This window comes from Fringilla coelebs (genome assembly GCF_963513975.1).
Source record: "Fringilla coelebs genome assembly, chromosome: 9".
In the NCBI taxonomy this organism is placed as follows: domain Eukaryota; kingdom Metazoa; phylum Chordata; class Aves; order Passeriformes; family Fringillidae; genus Fringilla; species Fringilla coelebs.
In genome coordinates this window covers 8,030,021-8,052,536 of record NC_140067.1, presented here as the reverse complement: position 1 = coordinate 8,052,536, position 22,516 = coordinate 8,030,021, and the positions used below count along the sequence as shown (strand labels likewise).

General features: G+C 42.6%; 1 protein-coding gene across 1 annotated transcript in view; it reads right to left on the bottom strand.

Moving 5' to 3' along the window:
- The window catches only part of TRABD2B (TraB domain containing 2B), a gene marked incomplete at its 3' end in the record, with an annotated part of 260,827 nt that overhangs the window by 31,814 nt on the left and 206,497 nt on the right, over window positions 1-22,516 (bottom strand). The window contains exon 5 of the mRNA XM_084211121.1: window positions 7,970-8,060. Coding sequence (XP_084067247.1) covers window positions 7,970-8,060 — 91 coding nt within the window. The remainder of the gene's footprint in view (window positions 1-7,969; window positions 8,061-22,516) is intronic.

Sequence of the window (22,516 nt, the reverse complement as noted above, 5' to 3'; positions counted from 1 at the left end):
TTTACTGTTATAAGAACTTACTCTTTTTGGCATTCCTGCTCCTTCTACTAGCACCTAACTAGGAGGAGGCTGATATACATGGATCTCAGCCTGACTCTTCACCATATTCTCTCAAAAGAACACTCACACAGTCATTTAGGAACCAAAGCTGGGTTGTGGTCAGCATGTCACCTGGCTTGGCTGAGATACCATGAGTTGTTAAAAATGAGACCATTTAGCATCAAAATTGGCAAGAAACAAAACATTCCTCCCCCCAATATGTACATTAGAGTGACTTTCTACTTATGGGGGCAATTCCAAAAGGTTTCAGTAAAAGCTTGCCACAAAAAGATCCACCCACAGGGAGTCATTTGGTAATGCTGCAGTCACATTACAGTGTTCTGGAAAGCTTCTAACCCCATTTGAACTCCAAAAAATGTCCTTATGAACACCTGATCACTCATGAAAGAAGAAACACCTACTTCTCAGCAAAATTCTCAGTAGAACACTGCATCTTTGACTGTTTTTTTCTAAGGAACTGTTACTGAAGGAACCTTAGGTGAAAGTGTCAGTGAGAAAAGTCATTGACTTCATGGATTACTGCAGACTTCCCTTCTTTCTGTTCCTTCTTTAGGAACCTGTGCATTGTAAAGAGCTCCCTGAAAGGTAAATTACTATACTCATGGTGAATCAAGCAGCTCTATCGATTGCAGCACAGCCCACGGACCTCTTGCTGAAGGAAAAGAAGTCAGCTCTGGATGTGGAAAAGCTCTCTGTCCTAATGTGTGAGGTCTCTTTGCCTGACAATGTGATAGTGAAGGTAAGGGAAGTCGGCACTGCAAAGACAGAGTGACAGCAAACAGACCACAAACGTCCTCAGATAAACGACATCTTCCCAACCACACAATACCACTTGATACCTTTGTGCCCCTTGAGCTGCTACAAAGTGCAGCTGCACTTCAGCCCAGATTGATGTCGCCCAGGGTGGAGGCCATCAATCCACAGGACAAGTGCAGGCTGAATACACAAACAGAGTCACACAACCTCACTGTTTCAATACAACGCTGGGGAGGGGATGGTGCAGTTTTTCCAAAGGTTTAAATGAACTTAGTGACACATCTCACAGAATGACTAACCATCTAAAGCTTCATTAGCCACCTAAAACCAGCCAGACACCTCCTGCAAGCAAGCTGGGCAGTTGTCTGAAGATGCCCATGAGCACTGCTCTGGAAAAGCCAATTTTTTTACCTGGACTATAGAAGGCATCTGCACAACTGTGTGAACATACTCTGAGTTTTCCCCCAGTTCCCTCATGGCTCCTCACAACCGAAGATGGGAGAGGATCAGCAACCACCTCATATTAACAATGACCTCTAAAAGCTACTGGCACTGATGGAAGCCAACAACTTCAGTGCAAGTTGGATCAGCTTTATCTCTAATAACTATAAACCAAAATTTTCATCTCATACTCATGACCTGAGGTGCAAAGATCTGCGTTAGAATTGGCTGGAAGCAGAAAGAGGATGAAAAATCAGCTTCTCCTGTGGAAACAAGAACGCTGAAATTTGGCTAGGAAATAAGGTAAGAACTAGCTCTGAACTTTTGAAGTCTCCAAGGCTCTGTAAGTTTACTATTAGAGAGTTTATGGAGTATGAGATACAGATCTCCTAAACCTGATAGGCTGCAGATCAGCAAAAAACCCCAGAAACCTTAGCACTGGCTTCAGGACAGCTCAGCGAGCAAGCTGCCCCGGAGCAAAAAGAAGCAAGCCCAGGTTTCCCCAGAGGGCCCCTTCCCAAGGAACAGAATTATATGGAATATGAAACAATTTTTTTCAAAAGAAACCAGAAATTTTACTGAGGATAAAATCTGATTATACAGCAAAGTGAATGTCCCACTGGGAGAACTAGTCAAGCATAAAATTCCTGAGAAGTTCTGTTCTGTATTCTTACTCCAACACCATGAATTATCTTGTTCTTTCCCAGATTTTTTTTTACAGCAAGTTGCTAAATTCCATTCTCTCAGAAGATGTTCAGTGTCTAAAGGTGACCTAAAGGACACGCAGCTACACTGTCCCTAACGAATGTGTAGCTCAGGAAATAACAGAATATTTAAATTTCTATGGCTGAGAATTTGTAAGTTGACTTTGCTTCTCTACCATGTTTTGGAGATCTTCTTCCATGTTTTTCCCCCTAGGAGTTACTTTGGCTGGCTCAGGCTTTGTGGCTGTAAGGTAGACACAGTGACAATTAAATTGCAAAGGAGGATATTTTAAAGGCACACAGGAACACGAAAATGTAATGTGCATATTTTCATGGCTAAGTATTTTAAGCATTGAGTAGTCTTCTTCTCCAATGTTAGATGAGGCAATAAATTCACCAATGCATGCAGATGAACCCTATTTAATCCCTATGCACCTCTTACTGTAAATTATGCTGTCAGAGAACCCCCTCTAAATAATGGATCCACTTTTCTTCTCAGGGAAGGGAACTAGTGATGGGAACATGATCCTTAGGCTCCAATCAAGTGAAAGATCCAAAGGTTTACAAGAGGTTTAAGAACTGCCACATCCCAATGGGGAGTTTATTCCACTCACATTTTCCCCTGTGTCAGAAGAGATGGGATCCAGAGTCTACCTTTCTCAGTTCTTTTTTCCCTCAATTAATTTGGTTATTTCCACTTTAAGTGTCACAGCTCTTGTAATATTTTTCCCCACTTGTGTATTTTCTAAATGAACTTCTACTTATTTCACAACCACTTTAACATTTTCCCTAACACATCCCCAAAATTAACAGCTATGCAGAGTGGAGTAACCCTCATTAGCAGGCATTATAAAGCTGAAGCTTTGTAGGCATCCTAAGGAACTTGGCAAGTACTGGGAGATTCCTGGGAGTTCTGAGGGATCCAACACCTTGAGAGGGTTAGGGATCCTGATGGAGTGAAATGGCTGTATCACTGGAGTGTGCTTTCAGCCTGATGGAGTGTGCTTTCAGCCCATGGGGAAGGACAGAGCATTCCCTGGGGAGCAGACACTTCCACCCTGAGATAACAATGAGTAGCAGAGCCAGAGTAACACGGGTAGGATGCTATTGAGAAGGGAGGGAGGAAGCTCTTTGCTTCAGACAGAAGGACAGGAGTAAGTTACAACAGCAAAGACACATTGCTTCAACTGGGATAGGAAGTACAAACAGAAGGAGCAAGGGTAATTAATTTCTTCAGCAGAGCTCTGAGAGTTTACAATAAACTCTCAAACTCTCAGATAAGCAGATATGAAAACTTGTGCTGAATTCTTTGAGTCATCCTGAATTCTCTGATTCTGAAAGAAGGCAGCACTGATCCCATCCTTGGAGAGAGCAGCCTGATGAAAATGAGCACTGCTGCATGTTCTTCTGGGCAAGAGGATGGTGTGCAGCATATCTAGGCTTGGCACATGGCAGAAGGTCAGAGCTGATTCTGAGAACCCAGCAGCAACAGAGTCATCATGGACACAGGTGCTTCCTGGATTGATCTTGCATTTTGGCTGTTTCCAGTTAAATGTGAAGCAGCTGTGGCCCTTTATCAGCTCAAGCCACTGGAATCCATCTAAGGGGAGACTTTCTCCCATCTCCTCCTCTTTCCCACCCCAAGCATGCAGCTCAGTTTTCTGAAGACAGAGAGGAGCAGGGACAGCCAGTTGGCAGAATTCCACACAAAAAAAAAACCCAAAAAAAACCCAACCAACAAAACAAAACAAAAAAAACCCCAACAAAACAACCAAACAAACCAAAACAAACTTGCCTTTCTTATCTCAGGGCAAAGCAATGAGATATTGATTCAGTCACTAATTTTCCAATGCCTGTATCTGGGGACAAGGATGACAGCCAGCAAAATAAGAAGCAAATACGAACACTGCTGAAGGCTGTCACGCAAACAGATTCAGGACACTTCCCTCAGGCAACAAAATGAACAAATTAAGCCAATGTGAGAATAAGTTCTCAAGAGTTTATGGCATTGTTCTGCATGATAAATAGAACAGGGTTTCTTTTACAGAAAGGGATTGAGCTTTAAAGAAAGTGTTTTCAATAGTCAGCTGGTGGAATTCTGGAAGAGGCACAGGAAGGTCAACACTGGGCCATCAGGCAGATCAACAGGAGGAGCCAGGAGATTTCAGAAATCCCAAATAGCTCTACACCAGCTAAATATACTTTATATAAACTTTTCTTTGCCAGTTCACTGATTCTGGAGCCATCAGACCCCTCTATGTCATGACTATCTCTTCCAGCCAGACAAGATCTCACTTTATTTTTCCCCACTACCTTAGGAAAGGGAGGATTTGGCTCAAATTTGTGCTTGTCACTAGACAACAGAAAAGTGAGACTCCAGGTATTCAGTTTGGTTGGCTTAAAGAGCAGCCATTTCACAACCCATGCTTAGCATTTTGGTCAGAGGAAGCCAACAATCTTCTGGCTTTACCAAGTCTGTAGGCAACTGAAAGCATAAACAGGTTTGGTCTTTGTCCTGCTTCACACTTCCCAAGGCATTTCTTTTTCTGATACATAGGAATGGTGCTGGTTATTTTCTACAAAAGGGATTCTCTTGTCCTTTCTAAAACCAAAATGGATGGCAGGGTTTAAACATCACACCAGACTATACTCCACCTATTTATGGTAATGCTGCTGAATTCTGTTGAACAATAAAGATCAGACTACTAATCATGTCAATAATAGTAATAATCATACTGTTCTGGGAACAGAGAGATTAAAGAAAATGACCATTTGCTTTTTTGGCAAGACAGTACTGGTAGTAAGTAGGACATAGCATGAGTGTTTTGCTAAAGTTACTTTCATATAATGGGGCTTCTTACTTAACCTGAGAGAAATTGTCCTGCAAATCACTGTCAAGGAATCATTGATATTCATCCAAAACCACCCTCAAATTCAATCTGATATACTTTCAAACACTTGAACTGTTCCTCTTCATTCTTCTGCATACAGTCTGTCCACAACACTTTTTTTTTGAATTCCCTTAGCTAAAACATAAGCATGCAGCTGCTTCAGTTTTTTTTCCAACCCTTGCATTTTTTCCATGTGCTGTCCACCCCCCCAAACTCCACATTAGAATCCAGCTGATCTTCCTTGAACACTATCCAATTTTTCAATTGTCAATGCCAGAATGCAATGCAGTGGGCTTGACTCCCTTATACAACTTATTTGGAAGTAAAGCAGAAATGCCTCTTCTGGGCTTGAGCACAAAGAAATACCTCTTCATGTATGGCTCCACAAGAATCAAGATGAAAACACCTCCACCTCAGCAACTTCTGTAACCCACAAAACAATTTCTGCTTCACAAGCAGCTCAAAATTTCTTGAGCCTCTATTTGTTTATTCGATGTATATATTTTGTTACTACAGTCACTACAGCAAAATGGTTCCTCTTCTGGCCCTTTCAATTGTTTTTATTTAATCTTTTCAAAAAGGAAAGAGAAGAGTAAAAAAAGGAAGGCTAGACAAAAATGCAAGGTTCTTTAAGACACTCAATTACAGCAACATGACAATATAACATAAACATAAACAACACAACTATTAAGTTGTTGTGCTATTGTGATATTGTACTCTGTTTGGCTAGACTGTCTTTTGGAGCTCACCCAGAAATCATAAAATACAAGCTATTCTATAAAAAAAGAGACAAAATGGTTCGCAACAGCCTCCTAATTTCTAAGGGGGAGCCCCAGGCACTTCTGATAGCTACAGTCCCAGATACAGAAAAATGACAATACAGTCCCTGATGTGCAGTTTTGAGAGTCTTTTTTTCTTCTAAAGGCAGAAGGCTGTTTCTTGTGAATGTATTTAAATGCTCTTTATTCACAATTTCTACAGTTTTTTGCTGTTTCTGCACCTTGATTAATTCAGTCTAGTGGCAACACTGGACTTTTTTGCCATACAATTTATTTTTCTTTCTTTATTCTCATCTAGAACTGGCAGGTCTACCTTATCATCAGACCACAGGAAAACTCACAGAGCATCTAATCCTTATGGGGGGGCAACCATGTGTTCTCTCTTGACTCCACCCAGTATTTCTGCACAACCATTTACCCTTTATTAAAGTTTTGTATGTTCAACGTTCAGAGCAGACCCCACTGGAATAAGGGTTCTAGTCCAGGCAAACCTGCCCAACACAAAAGTCACAGAACAGAACAGAAATTACCCAGTGTGGGACCATTCAGCTGAGGACACACACATTGATCTAGGCAGAGTCCAAACCCTCTTGCTTTCATGGGCATTTCCCCCAGGAATTGAGAATTTTAGGGAAGACATCATAAACAGGAGACACTGCTGCCAAAGTAGGGGAATGTGCAGATAGAGGTGCCCCACTCTGCAAATAAGTCAACATTAAGCACTGGCTTTGAGTCAAGTTTCCTGCCCCATCCTTTATTTCAAGTCTGTGATGATGTCTACAGACATAGCCTAACACCAGAGAGCAGAGACTATTCTTGGACTTCTCTCACACTACTGCATCTTTAGTTCTTCTCAAGGGCTTGCAACAGCCAATAAATTAGTAGTTTCACAATTTCCAGTTGAAACACTTTTCATGGGAAGATGATACTTTTAACTAAATGAAAATTGCTGAAGAAAGCGTCTGCTTCCCTGAGTGGAAAGTTTCTTTGTCAGAAACCGAGGAATGGTACACCTCGGCTGTTCTGCTGTCGTTTGCTTGGTTTTTCTGTATTGCTTTTTTTTTTTTTTTTTTGTTGGTTGGTTTTAGTAAAAAGATTTCCAGCTCCAGACTGCTACAGTGTTTACTGCTCTTCCCTGCACCATGTTGACTTTTCTCCCCTTGCCAAAGTGCTTCTTAAATCTCCTCTGAATATATGCTCTTACTGGTGGTGTTTAACAGCCTTTTCTTCCTCCTTCCCCCATTGTTATTTAAGACGATGCTTTTATTGCTAAACAGATTCCAAGAAGCATTTTGGATAAATGCTCTGTCAAAGAACACTTATGTACAGTTGAGCCATATTATATTCTATATGAATCACTGCGGATGTTTCCCAAACAAGGTTAGATCAGCCAGATTTTACAACTAGATTACACACAGCTTTTTCAGACATGGTCTACTACCTTTGCCATTAATCCTCCTCATTGAGACTCACCTCGGTTTTGGACCATGTCACGTCTGCCCACCAGGGACAGGAGCATGCTGCTAACACTTTCTCCTAATGAGGATAACAATCCTATGACAGAGTAGCCTTGGCCAAATTTTATCTGCAGAATGTAGGGGAAAGGCTGATTTTGCAAAGCTAGATGGTCTCTCACCAGCCCTCATGGTTTTATTGTCTGTGATTTCTTCAGACAGAGACCTCATTTAAATGGCCAAGAAAAAGAAAAGTCTACAGGATGAATAAAGTCTGTTTCACCAGCTAAGGACAATTTTGTGCCATGTTTTATTTTATACTAATGAAGATTGCCAAGAGCCTATTGATCAGTCCTTCTTGCCTGCTTTACCTGACCAGATATATGGAGAAGCTCAGGGAATACTGAATTGCTCTCTACCTGCCCAACACACTTTCAATGATGCATCTGCTACATTAAATGTGGTCCTTCAGGAAAAACTGAAATTCCACCTGAAGAACAGCAGCCTGACAGAGAGGTCTGCAATGGAGAAGCAACAAAAACCCCACGGAGAGTGAAAGAAAAAACAGCTCTGGGGGAAAATGAGCTGAATGAAATGTTTCTTTAAAGAAACCATGGCACTTCTGAGCTGGTATAATGAAGCAGCTGTGATATAAATAATGTCCCCAAGTGGAAAAATCCCACAAAAACACCAGCCATTCAGGCTCCATATGTTTCCAAACTCACACAATGGATGCTTTACAATGCACTTTTTGTCTGGAAATTGGGTGGGAAAGGGAGGTTCCTCACCCACCTCCTATGCTAATGCAATAATCTTGCTTAGTCACAGAAAAAGGGAGAGAAAAAAGGAGAGAAAGTGATTAATAATCTGTGGGCACTGCTTACTTTCCAATTGGTTGTCCAGGAGGGGTGTGCTCCACTTCAAATCCTGCTTGTCTCAGTACATCAATCACAGTGTTGTTACCCAGGAAGTGACCTAAAATACAGGTAGAAAATAGCACTGTCAATCAAACTACCACTCTCACTTACTTGAGTTTCTCCTGTTGGAACAGCAGCTTTGGGAGTCAAAGATACTAAAAACTAGACCAGAGGGACAGCATACAGCCCAAACACTTTCTTCTTCCATCTCATTTATCCCTCCCTCCCCTCACATGGCCAAGGGACTGGGTGGATAATAGGAAACCTAGATGGGTTGCCAGTCTTGCCTTCCACTGTGACCATTGTTGGGATGTTTACTAATTAAATAAATTTCCAACATGGAGATCAGAATGACCCTGCAGTGGCAAAAGGATATTACTAGGGCTTTGACTCTTGAATGGAACAACTTACAACCATCTCTGCTCATGGACATTTGCTAATGAAGAGACTCAGGCTCCTGCAATGCATGTTCAGCACTTATGTTCCAGATTGCAGAGCAAGATGCATTCTATTACCATCTGTATGGCAGTTGTCTGGTGTCAATTGGGCAATTCTCCTTATCTCTCTTTCTGAATGATCACAGTCACTCTCCCTGGGTAGGGGACATCTGCTGATAACAGGCTATTGAATGTCACTGCATGGCTGATAAGAGCTATAATGTCCCATTGTGAGATGCTCCGCCCAGTGAGAGGAGCCAAACATTGCTACCCAGATATAACCTGGAGATTCTGACACACTGCATGGCTTCCCACTGGATTCCCCAGAGGAACAGTAGCTGCTTCTTCTTCCACGGATCTGTGGAGGAAGAATACATCCCTTTTTTCTACAGGACCCCCCTGCTCCAATAGAACCACACCTGACACTCCAGGAGGACTGCAGCCACTTTTCCAACTGGACTGCTACCAACACCCTGACCAACAGGTGTCAGGTTGAGTTCTGACTCTGTCAGTGTTGTTCTAGTATATTGCATTGTTTTATTTTATCCTTTTTTTTTTTTTCCTATTAAAGAACTGTTATTTCCTGCTCCCATATTTTTTGCCTGAGAGCCCCTTAATTTAAAATTTATAGCAATTCGGAGGGGTGGGGAGGGTTTGCATTCTCCATTTCAGGGGAGGCTCCTGCCTTCCTTAGCAGACACCTGTCTTCCCAAACCAAGACAATTTGTCTGACTAAAACCATAGTGATTCAGGAACTGCCTCATCAGCCATTCAGCCACCTGCACAGTGGGGCTGGGAGGAGCTGGGATGGTAACCTTATCTCTCCTGAAACATGAAGATTTAGCCCTGTAATTCAGGGCTCTTTGTTAGAAGTGTAAAGGTCACATTCCTATTCACAGAAGTAACAAGGAGCCCAGTAAGTATTGCAGTGTGTACAGGCCTTGAAAGAGTTTACTTAAGGGGGTCCCATGTACTTGAAATCTGAACCAAATCCCACCAGAGTCAATGGGAGCCCTCAAAGGGCTTTGGGCACAGATTCAATAAGGGAGTGTAATCCAGTCAAAGCTTTCAACTTCTTGTCAGAGTCCCATACTGTTTGCAGGAGGGGTTGGATATATAAAGGCAGCAAAAAGTCCACAAACAGATTTATTAAAATCCACATAGCACTGTAACCTGTCTCCAACTGCAGCCATGACTGACATGGAAGAAGAAGAGAACAATCCTCCTCCATTATATCCATTAACTTCCAGCTCTGCAGGGCCGGGTGACCCCCATTTACAGCCAGGTTATTGCACCTCACTGCCAGCTCTGAACAGACCAATTCACCAGGAATGCACCCAAGCCTCCACGTGCCTGTAGCATCTCAAAGGACAGAGTTCCACCATGCTGTGGGGTGTAAGAACTCACTCCTCGGGTTTGCTGCTGCTGCTTGGAGAGCGTGTGCTTGCCTGAAGCACAGTGAAAGTGTTTGCAGGAGATGTTTCTGACTGCCTGGCTCCACAGCAGAGCCAAATTGCACTGAAAAAACTACGGCAGGCAAGAAGTGCCTGAGTCCCTCTCCAAGGACGCCGCTGTGGAAGGAGCTGGTGCAGCCACCAGCAGAGATATCTCTGGGATTCTTCGCCCACCCTGCACAAAGTCCTGATGAATTTGAGAGCATTCAGCCCCCAGGATTTGCTCAGCCTGCATCCCTCTGCTCTTGCTGCCAACAAGGGCGCTAACTCGCCTCAGTTGTTGGAACGATGTAGCTGTATGGCTTTGAGTGCAACTTGCAAGCACTGGTAAGAGCTTTTAGCCAAAAGACATTTCTTTAAATGATTAAATGTACATTTGCAGAACCCTAGTGTGTTCCAGGATTCCTCCACTTCCTTTTAAGAAAACTCAAAATTTGATTTTCTCCTTTCTAACTTACTTACAACAAAAGCCAAAGCAGCAAAGAACAGTCCCAAAAATGTGTTATACACCCTCAGAGATTCAAGAAATGAGGCATTTGTGAATGATTAACTGGATTTGATCATATCCTGTTTTTTTATGCAGTGGCCAAGGCAAACAAAGGTCCCCATTCTGTCACTGGCAAAGTGACACAGAAGAACCAAAGTCAAAGGTATCAGAGTCCGAGACATTTCTGAGTCCACTTTATTTTCTCTGAGCCAGAGTCTTAAAAGCCAAAAGATTTCTTAATGTAAATAATTGTCCTGAATCCAGCAAATCTTTGACAAGCTGACAGCACAAGAGAAACCAATTTTAACTCTTTTAATCTCAGGGAAAAAAGTAACTATGCAAAAGCTCTGACTGCTCATCCACACAATGGATGCAAACAATGTCAGCTCCTCACCAGAGCCTGCAAGTCCCTTCAAGTGATGGATGAAGACCAAAAGATGGCACTTCCTGGACTTCCCGTTCCTGCCCTCTGTGTAGATACCATGCTGAAAGCTGCCAACTGCTGGGACTGCTGATTTGCTGGGCAGCATGGCAATAGGGTTTGTTCTTTTAATTTTGCCTTTCCTAACTGGAAGGAATGCCAGCTTCCATTAAAAACCCCTCAACTTCAGATTCCCAAAGAAATTAAAACCTTAATTACAAATATACATGCAAACATCATAGCTATTTCATTGTATGTCTACAATCCAACACATACTAAAATATTTTAAATGTTCCAGTTCAACCAAGAGAACAGAAATAAAAAGAAATAAAAAAATCAAAACCAAAATCCAGCTTTGAGCTGGCCCCAAAATAATTCTTCCTTCCACATACATCAACAGAGCCCGAAACTTTAACAACTACTAGGAAATGGCATGAGCATTTGCAAAACTTAACCTTTAGACTCTGCTTAAAATTTACCTGTTTGTATTATACCACATACATCTGAGTATGTTACCACCTATCTCATCACCAGCTTGCCCTGTAAATGCATCTTCTCCACCTGACTGAAGATGTCTGACTTCTATTTGTCTTAACTTCTCTGTCCAGTCAGAATTCACACATTAAGGTGGTTTTTGTATCCACCTGTTCATTTTACATCATGGTAACGTTGTTGTAGCCAACTCATGCACACCATAAGCAGCCTGAAATCATGTTTTACTTTAGTGATTGAAAACAGGAAATTTTGCATGCTCAGACCAGCAGCCTTTCCCACCCAACACAGACATTTCCCAACAGTGATCCATATGATCCCATGGCAAGGAGTTTCTCAGGATTAGAGATGTGGAAGAGAAGTTTTAAGGAAAAAGGTGGCGCTGGAGAGGTCCAGTGTAGGAAGGTAACGTAAAACACAAAAGGTTAAAGAATTCCTGGAAGAATTGTCTTGGCCTGCCTCCTGCTGTGAAGTCCATAATAATTATCCTTTCCAGTTTTAAAATCCAGGAAAATCTTCTATGTGAGAAATATCTTACATAAACTAACTTTCCCTAGTCACACACAACTTGAGATAAGGACTCACTTGTTAAATATTAACAACAACAGAATACTTTGACAGCCCATGTGATGCAAAAATCAGAGACAATTAAGCTCAGCAGTGAAAAACATAAAATTGCTGCCTCTGGCTGCTCATATGTGCAAATAGAGTATGCAGTAACTCTCCTATTCTTTATAACATCACTGGATTTAATTTTTATTTATAGATATGAAATAAATGAGCTTTATATATGTGTTTGTATGTGCATGTATGCTTTTGCTTAAATATTTAAAAAACTTCTTTCCTGGCCTGGGAAAAACCTCAAGAAAGTATAACTACTGAAAATTTAGTGTATCTAGAGATATATCAGACAGGCTAGAGAGGCAAGGGAATGATCTTGCATTTCCATCACTATTCCCTCTTCAGTCTAAACCTGAATAAACCATTCCTGCAGTATTAACCAAATTTATCTTGACAGCTGATGAAAACTGGATCCAAGAGGTCAGAACATCAGCTGCCTTGGGAAATCCATGGAAGTGGAAAAGGAGACAAAGCAGATATAAAAGATTTTCTACATAGGGAACTGAAGAGAAAGTCTGTACTTGGGCATGGAGACATGCAGAGCAGCCACCCCTAACAGTTTAAGATTAAAAATGCCCAGGTGTGGATGCAATTCTTCCACCCTCTAAGGATAAGGAGATACTGGGGGATTTGCTTGAGGACAAGACCCAGCGCTAAACACATTAATTTTGAAGTTAAAACACAAACACTGTAGAGTGGTCAGTGTGGCTGCTGCACTTCAGAGGGGGTTTCTTAGTAAATTTGATGAGGTCAAGATTATCCTCCTTTCACTCACATCTTGTTTTTTTGAGACATGGATCTGGAGACAGTGGAGGAAACACATTACATAGCATGGCTGCTAACATTAATCATAGATCTTCCATTCCTGGTTTGCTCTTTTATTTTTAATTAAGAACTGCGCTTAGGACTACAGAAAGCAGAACCATGTAATGTAATGTGTTTCCTTATCTCCCCAAGGTTTCATTTTTCACCGGAAGAAAGCAAGAATAAACCATCAATTTGTTTTTTTGTTTTTTTTTTTTTTTTTTTTTTTTTAAACTAAAAAACATGTTAAAAATACATGAAATATACGTGGTTTCCTTAAAGCACGTCCATGCACAAACACACTGCTGAAAGAATGCACTTTCTTCCTTTCTTAGTGGAATATCCTGAGGCAGAGAAAGACACTTCTCAGCCAGCTCTTGACAGCCACGTATTTTTTAATTGACCACATAAACTAAAGCTCTTCTTTTCCATTTCAGACATCCTAGTGACCCTCATCAATAACCTAAGCATCAGGTTGCATCCCTCAAAAGTTAGATGAACTTGGGTGTTCCTCCACAGAAAAATTATAACCACATTTTGATGACAGAAGCAGAAAAAATGTTTTTAAGCAAATGTTATGTACTTTATCTAGGTTTAGAGATCTACTACAAATTACTTTGTCTATTCTTTTCGCAATTCTTTGTTCCATGGCTTAGAAGGATAACGAGGTACAAAGGAGCAGGAGATAATTCCCTCACAAAGGACCTCCATTGCCAGAGCCTTTGAAGTTGTGCTAAAAAGCCTTGCTAGCCATTAGCTGACACACAGCAGAAATCTGAACTGTTTCCATGCACACTACAAGCAGAGCTATTTTCTGCACAATTAGTCATAAAAAGGGCCAATGTAAACTGTGTCGGGAGGTCTCAATTCTTTACATTCTCCACACAGTGAATCAGACATTATGTATAACGTTTTGTTGCCATTTAGACCTTGGGCTGCTCTGCAATCAGAGGCGGCAGCCTCTATTCCTCCTTCTCCCTCGATGCTGATTCTCAAGCCCCTTGGCAGCACCACAGTGTTTATGGTAGGAAGGCTTCACAAGAATTAGTGTAGGGAAAAAGGCAAAGGGCTGAGAGCTGCCCCTTCACAGTCAGGGTAAATACTCTGTGGTCCCTTTGCCCACTGCCTCTAAAACTGCATCTCCATTCCTCTTAATCTACAGTGGTAAAAGCTGAGTATTTTGGAAGCTTAAAGATGAATTTGTCAAGATGAGGCTGTAGTAAGGAGCTACAGCAAACACTGCAGGCAATGACTTTTATTTGAATTTGATGATTTCTCCATTCCAGTCTGACCCAGAGGTCTCTGGGTAACAGAAGGAATTTACTGGGAACCACATGCCATCCCACAGTACTCTCTTCTGACATGACACATGTTCCAGAGACCCATGGTAGGGAATCAGTGTTGTGGATAAACCCTCCCAATTTTTAATTCCCTTTCACTCCTTGTCCAGCATACTTCTTTGCTAATGAATAACATGCTTTAAAAACTGGAGGCTCTTCAGCCTTCCTCATGATGACCCTCACTGCCAGACAATTGCTCCTCTTTGTTCTTGAACCACTTCCTTGAAATGTCACTCTAGTGGTAAGGATGGTCTTGAAAAAGTATCTTGAATGCACTTTGACAAGGAGCCAATGCCTGATTTGTGCAGATCTTGCTTTTGCAAGTTGGATCTAGATGTAACTGAAAGATTCCCCCAGTCTTAGTAGCCCTGTGATGTGAAGTGTTTTATCAAGGAATGATACCAGATAATGGATTAGGTGGATGACCTGCAGCACCTAGGCATGAGTAGGATGTTAGGACAGCCTGAATATTTGGATTTTAAATTTTACTGATAATGTGTACAAAACTCATGCTTGTGGAGACCCAACAGGGGAAGGAATTTTCTGCTTGAAGGAACCCAGCCTACCCCAGTTAGTATGAAATGTCAGCCATACCATGCCACAGAATGAGACATGCAGCCCTACCACACCAGACTAGATGGAATGAAAGCTTCCTAGAGGCTGATGTTCAGGTTTGAAACAAGAGCTCTGTGAGCTTTCTGCAGAGAAAGGGACTACCAAAAGGGCCACCTTCCAGAAAAGTCTGTCACCCCAGGTTGCTGGCTTTTGCTCTGCTTCAGGACATGGTTTTGCACTTGGAAATTGCAGCATTATGCAAAAAGCTGTGAAGGAGAGCTGGAGATGCAGGGAACGAGCTTTCCTCTTCCCCTAGTTGGCAGGAATATCCAAGCCCAAAGCATGCCTTAAAAAATACTTTGCACAAGCCACGTGCAATGGTCCTGTAAAGCAGGCTTTCATCATAGACTCCTTACATCATGCCACCCGTCCTCCAAGCAGATGGAGAAATCATTTTCCCTCTTGTTTGATGTTGTTATTCTATGCAGTTGCGAGGAACTGACTCATAGCCACTTTTGGACAGTCACGGCAATCAGAGCAATAACACAGAAGAAGCCAAAGCGTGCAGCATTTCCAACGTCCAGCAATCCTCCCATGGCTCCCTTCATTCTTTTCTTGCATGTAATCACCTCTCTCCCCTCTCACCCGAGTGCACTTACAGAACAAGCTCTGGAGAAAGGCCACACCGTAGCCAGAGGGAGAATGGAGAGATGAGGGGCCAAAAGCTGAGGGGGTTATTCCAGATTGACGCCAAGCTAATAGAGCACAGATTTGTGCTTCCCTGGGGTGTCTCGGAGATCTGCAGTGCAATTCTATACTTGGAGCATCTCAATCTGAAGGACAGACAGATTCCCACAGACTTCTATTTCCTTGCTGCACCCAAGTATAATAAACTCCCCCAAAGTCTCTCAGTTTCTGATCTTCCTTTCTGAGCAGCCCTTCTGTTAAGGGTATGGAGCTATTGTTGAGGTACTCACATGTCACACCATGGAAATCCTTCTTCAGAAGCACCCTGGAGTGCAATTCACACTCCTCAACAGGCTCAACATTTGACAGAGGGACAGACTTTACCAGCTTGGAGCTGGCTCCTTGCTGGTACAGTCCTCTGTTTCCAGTTTCAATTCAGGGCCATAATGTGAGCTCAGCAAATCAGTTCTCTGCTGTCTTCAAAGTCTTGGAGCACTTTCCCTAGCAGACTTGCCCTAAACATATGTGGTAAACAATAAAATGATTTTTTGGGGAGGAAAAAAAATTCTCCATTTTCTTCCAAGTCTAAACCAGCTGTTTCACTTGGGTTCAGAAAAACAACACAAGCAAGAGCTAAAGTGAGATCACCTCCTAAGAATCTCCTCTGGCCTCTGTGTCAGTTTGTAGCTGCCTCAGACATTTCCAAATGAAGTGACTGGTCTGTGCTAGTGAGTCTCACTGGAGAGGATGGCACCTCCACAGAGGAATTCATTCCAACATCTCAAGCACTAGATTTGGGAAGAACAGGAGCCCTCTGTCCAAGTGAGCTTAAGGAGCTCCTTTAGCCTCGGTGTCTATCAGACACGGCATAGTGACCCCCAAAGCCACCCTGTTACTGCCCAGAAGCTCCTGAACACAGCACACAGCCCATCCTTCTTCCCATCATTCCTTTTTCTGCCCTGTCCCCTACCTTTCTTGTCATACCAGAGTTTGCACAGGACAGGGAGCTGTGTTGATCAGGGCACTGGTTGATTATAGAGCCATTTGGGCTATGTCATATTCTTGCTTCACTAAAGTGGCATTAGAGGAGCTTTTCACAGAGAGAAGGTCAAACACAGGATGACAATTTCAGCATATATTCTGAAATAAAACATAGGATCCCTTGAGAGGATCCTGAACAAAGCCTGAATATTTGAAGTGTTTATTCTGTAAAATGTATTGGTTGTGTTTGCTGGTATAAGCTGCATCAACTTACAAGGGGAAAAAATATGGAGGAGGAAAATTATGTGGGCAGGGCTGAAACAGAAGTTTGATTGACTTTGTCCCCAGGTTTTACTGTGAGTAAAGACAGGGCTTACTCAGTCTGAGATACTGCATGGAGAATGGTTATTGGCATTTTTCCCTCTAGCACAATGTCATGACTAGATGTGATTTTCATTGTTTTTGTTTATTTTATTTTTTTAAGGTGCATGCTCCTCACTGAACTATATTGTTGGGAATATTCCTTTCTACACAAGGGTGTGACTGGAGGTGTGTGCCAGTCGTGCAGCTGTGTGACAGGGAACTTGTCTCTGTGTCCCTCATGGGATCCTCTCAAATAGACAGGGTCACTGTACAAAATCTTGGAACTTCACCATCCTAACACTGCAGCAGAAGAGAAGGAAATGATTCTGAGGAAAATCTAGAGAAAACTCAGCATCTCTAAGAGTCTTCCCAGGGTGCTGGAGGCATCTCTGGGACCAACAGATCCCCCAAGAGCAGAAGCCTGGTGTGAAATGCACAGTCTTAACATTCCTTGCCAGCTGTCACCAATGCCTCAAGCAATGAGGAAACTGGTGAGGAAATGCAGCTTCTTTTTGCACCCAAGGTGCCTTATTAGTGAATGTACAGCCTTGCTGAAGTAGACAACCCTCTCCCACCTGAGCCACAGTTATCAGCTCTTTCCACAGAAGCTGCTGCTGGGCCCTGGACAGCCAGTGCAGGGCAAGCAGCCTCTGAAAGAAGTGTTTCATATGCCATCACAAATCCCCTGAGCCATCCCCAAACAGTGTGGAATGCATGTGGACCTGCTTGCCAAAGCCAGGCACAGGTTGGGGTGGGAGGAGAAACCAGATTCCTTAACTCCTGCCTTCTCTGCAAAGGAGGTAACTGTGAACATAGCATTAAAACACCCCTAGGACATGGTGGAGTCAGAGCTCAGGGCAGCTTGGGGCCTTGAAAAGCTCCTCAGTAAGGAAGACAGCTTTTTGCAAGCAGAGTATCTCACTGAACTTGTGGAGGCATCTCTGAGGCCCAGCAAGGTACAGACCATGTGGGACCTCAGCTATTTTTAGCACACAGCCAGTGTTACAAAATGCAGCACCTTTGCTTGACTTTGACAAAGGCTTCTGGCAGGTAAAAGGATGCACTAAATGGCATCTTACAGGAAATAAACAAGGGTGAGGGCCATGCTCTGTCTGCAGGCTCAACAGTGAGCTGGACTCTTGAGCCTGTCCTTTTTTGGCCTCATGGATGCATTTGACTCCTACAATATTCTGTGTCCACAATGTAATCAAGACTGGTGTGAAACTGCACTTTACTGTGTTTGCTTTCAACCTGCTTCCCCTAGTTTGCACAAGACAGCTCTAAACTGAATTAAACAGAACTTTATTCTGCTCTAGTGTGAGATCAAACCATTCCAGGAAAGTTATTTGGGGGCAATGTCTGTCGAATCTGTGAAACTACTTCAAAAGACTACAAGATGAGCTGTCATTTTCTGTTTGAAAAGCAGTTTGAAAACCACAAATCAAAGCTCCCAGTTGGCAGGACACGGATCCTTGCTTGTTCTTTCTGGTTTTGACCTCTCAGTCAATTATTCTACAGACTACACTGCTTTCTTCATCTCTTCCAGGAGCCCCTTCCTAGTGGTTTATTTGGATTGTGGACGTCTCATAAGTGAAAAACGTGGTGATGCCTTAGCACAAAACAGAGGGATTCCTCAGCAAATTGCCAGCCCCCTGGAGTTTATGGACCCAGGACAAACTCCTTGCTGGAGCAGAGAGTACTGATGCTTTCTACCCCATGGACATATAAAACCAGAAACCATTTCACCAGACTTTTTTTTTAAAGAAAACTGCTCAAGGAAACCAAAACTGAGCCTCCTCAGGCAGGATATTTTTTATCTATAAAAAACTTCACATTGTTAAGACTGACTGTGGCTCTCATTCTTTTCCCAGAAAAATCCAGCTGGCCACTGGATGTCACTGTTGTTGCAGAAAAACACCCCTGAAAGTTCACAAATGAGGCTGTGAATAAGGTGAGTGTCACTGCAACCTGGAAATGGCCTTTTCTTCCAGGTTAATCAGCGCAGCGCTGGTAGCATCTGGAGGCTGCCCAGCCAGTACAACACCTGGAGGCAGGACACCCTCGATGGTCTCCATCAGCAGCTGAGGGCAAGTCTTCCAGGGAGCTCATGGACCCTGATTATCTGTGCCCAGGTGTGTGTCCCCTCCTCTTGCTGCATGCCCTCTGGTTTTACTGAGACATGTCCCTGCTGAGCACAACAGACCTGACCTGGTCTCCAGTTTGGACTCAACCCCTTCTCTTTTGCCATGTGGAGGAGCCCACCGCAGCAGGCATGGTTCCAAGCCTGTCCTTGAGCACGGATTAAAGGCAATTACATGGAGTGCTGCTCTGTGGTTTGAGCTGGTGCTGCTCTAAAGGCAGCCTGGTGCAGCTGCACGACTCACCAGGCTTGAGTTAATTGCTCCATCAAAAACTGCTCCCTGCTACACAGATCATTTGCCACCTCACGAGCTACACCAGGCACCTCCAAATCCATTCAGCCACACAGCTGAAACCTGCCCTAAAAGACCATCCTCAGCCTTATAATTCAGCTAAAGATTCCTTTGCAGCACCATAACGAGCCTTGCCAGTGCAGGCAAGGGGCTTTTTCAAGGAGTGCTTTGAGGGCCTAGGCTGAGGTCCTTCCCACAGAGGGAAAGCAGGAGAAATAAGCCCCAAGAGTCCACAAAACACTCTCAGACTGGGGTCAGATGCTGCTTCTGTGGCATTCCAGGAGGTGTAAACTTGGACTTGTTTCCACCTTACACTCCAAACCCAAGGCTTGCTGCTTGATTTATGCCTGTCCTGACATTGGGAAGCAAACCCCCAAAACAGGGCAGATGACACCAACAAACTCTTGCCTCTGAGGAGGAAAGGAAGGCAAAAACACGCTACAAACACTTGTGAAGCTGCTGAATATGGTATTACAAGACCCTGAGATACATGTGGTGTTGGAAGAGATCTGGAGAACCTACATCTGGAGCTCTGTTGTTCCTTGGAAATGCAAAGCATGCCTAAGATGTGGAATAACTGAAAACTGGGCTAGAAAGTACCCATTTTAGTGCATCTAAATGTCATAAACCAGGATCAGCTCTGCCTGGGCACAATGGATCAGATCAGCTTTGACACTAAGGATGTTGGTATAAATTAGAATAAGGACCTCCAGAGGACACTGACAGCATTAGGAGATTCCATGGCTGTATATTTTCTTAATTACTTTTTCTTTCTTTAAAAGCAAAACCGAAGAAAGAAATGCTGTTTGAAGGACAGACAGTCCTTTGGCTAAAGGTCCTGTGGTGGAAGCATGGGGAGTTTCCAGCTAGCAATGGCAAATGCTCTACCAGAAGGGTCAGTAAATCTTATCTGTCAGAGAGACCATCTGTGTAGTGGGAAAAGAAGAGAACATAGTCCTGCAGAAGTTAAAGATTCTCAGCTGCAAAGGTGCTGTATGAATACCTATCCCAACCCAGGAGAGATGAGCATCATCCTACAAATGCTTCTATTTGTGAGCTACTCTGGGCATGCAAACAGCTGTATCGAACCCCCACATCCCCATGGACAAAGGATATCTTGCTCACAGATTTAAAATTTAATTGACTAAAAGTCTTGGAAAGCTGTATTCCTCAAGTACTAATTCATATATGCTATGTCTATAGAGAAGTTCTTCTTGTTACAAACTTATTCCCTATTAGACTATCAAATGTGTCTCTACATTCCACTCATTACTAGTTATTTTTGTGAGTTTCACCCACACAGATCTATTCTCAGCCACACGGCCAAACATCCTGACCAGTTTCAATTTAGGGTTTTTTTCAATATAAATACACAGAATTTCTATATACATCCATGTTTTGAACAAGCAGAAATATTTGATTTGAGTCCCCACTGCAGTACTCTGGTTTTACACTGGTATAAACAGTAGTGGTTTCCACTGTTATCTCCTGCTGCCCAGCTGTTAACACTGGGGAAAAGGAGCAACAATGAAGGCAAGCACAATTTATCCGAACATCCCCTCATAATATTGGCTCAGGGAGCAGACTTCTAGTGAAAGCAAAAAGAGGGAGATTCAGTGTTCCTGTGATGTTTTCCTGATACAGCTGTCCACTCTGACACATGGTCACATTCAAAAGCTGACTAAGTTATTATGGAAGTTCAGAAACTTCAAAATATACACAACAGCTTTTAAAAAACATTGTGGTTGTGTGGGTTCCAGCGTGCTTGAGGGACATGTCAAAATCCAAACAAACAATCCCCACCTTCACCCCTTTCTGTTAACACACGAGTGTGTGAGCACATCACCAAGCTTTAAATTTGTAGCTCTGTTATTCACAGCCCTCATTAAAGAATAACAGCCCCTGTTTGAGTATCACGAGGCAAAATTGTTCGCACATGTGGACCAAACAGACACACCAAGGCTGCACCCTTATGGTTTGTGAGTGACAAGCTTAATAAGATTACGCTTGATCTTTCTCTTAATAAAGCTGGATGACATTCAAGCAAAGCCTGGGGTTTTTTTTAATGGTACATTAAGGGAACCCAGAGTTTGGCACAGCTGGAGGCCTGAACCATCGAACAAAACTTGGCACTGCCAGCGCTCCCTTACAATCTCAGACCTCACATAATGAATATTTATATCTATATATACAGACACACACATATATTAAATACCTATCATTAGCTGGTCAAGGTCAATGCTCTGGGTAACAGAGCTGGATGTAATACCAAGAATGATGATGGCTCTTTTTTTTTTCCTGTGTTATGAATCACACAAATTAAGCAACCCACAGTTTATAGAGTCTGCAACATGATGGACTGCTTTTAAACCACACATACCGAAGGGAAGGAGAACAACTCCAAGAAATTACAAAAGCAAAAGAGAAGTGTCATCACCTTACTGTTTAAACTTGAACACTGCAGAACACAGAGACTCCTGCTTAACTTTAATAACACCAGCAGCCTCAGCCAGCTCCAGGGAAGCAGTCATTTGCTTGAGATAAAGTAAGGGATCGTGTGTTTTGAAGCTTTATGGGTTAGGAGCTAAATAGGGTTAGCTGAGTCACACTGATTTAAGCCACCACTGCAACCGGCCCAAAGATTATAGTCATGAAGAAATCACTCAGAAGAAGATGAATTACTGAATTTTTCTTGGGGGGAAAAAAGATAGATCTAGAGCTAGATATATAGATACAAAAGAAAAATAATCCCTCCCCAACTAACACTTTACTTTTGGAAAAGGAAAGCTTCCATAAGGACAAATTGAAGATTCCCATCTTCTCTTTCCCTCATCTCTGCTGGCCATGACCTCAAGCTGAGTGTCTGTGTATTGTGTGCATTAAGCTCTACAGATAAATCAGTGGGTCTCAGGACTAAACAGAGTTCACGATGGAGCTGGTATCTAGCTGTACACGGGGTGGGGATGGTCTAGACTCTGCAGTTCATCTGCCAAAAAAAAAAAATCTTTTTTTTTGATAGCCAAAATAGTTCCCAAATTACATTAGGAATACTGATGAGGAATTTAGGAGTACTGGAATACTGTCCTTTGCCGTTTCCAAAAGAAACTAAATTTTTTTTTTAAAATCACAGTTTTATTTCAAAGCACGCAGCAATAATTTACTGAAATGGAATATGCATACACTTAATTTCAAAAAGAACACAAACACGGACATTAAATTAAACACTTTGCAGAGCCTGAATTTTCTTCCAGGCTTTTGTTTTGGTGAGAAAATGAAAACGTTTTTGTTGAGCATTGACCCAATATAACTTTTCCTTCAATTATCTGGTTCAGCCGACAAAACAAGACATAAATCATTTCCACTGCTCTAGACTGAGTCCAGGTCTTGTTAATGTGGATGAATTCCTGATCCTCGGCATCTCTCTTTTTCTTGAGATCTAC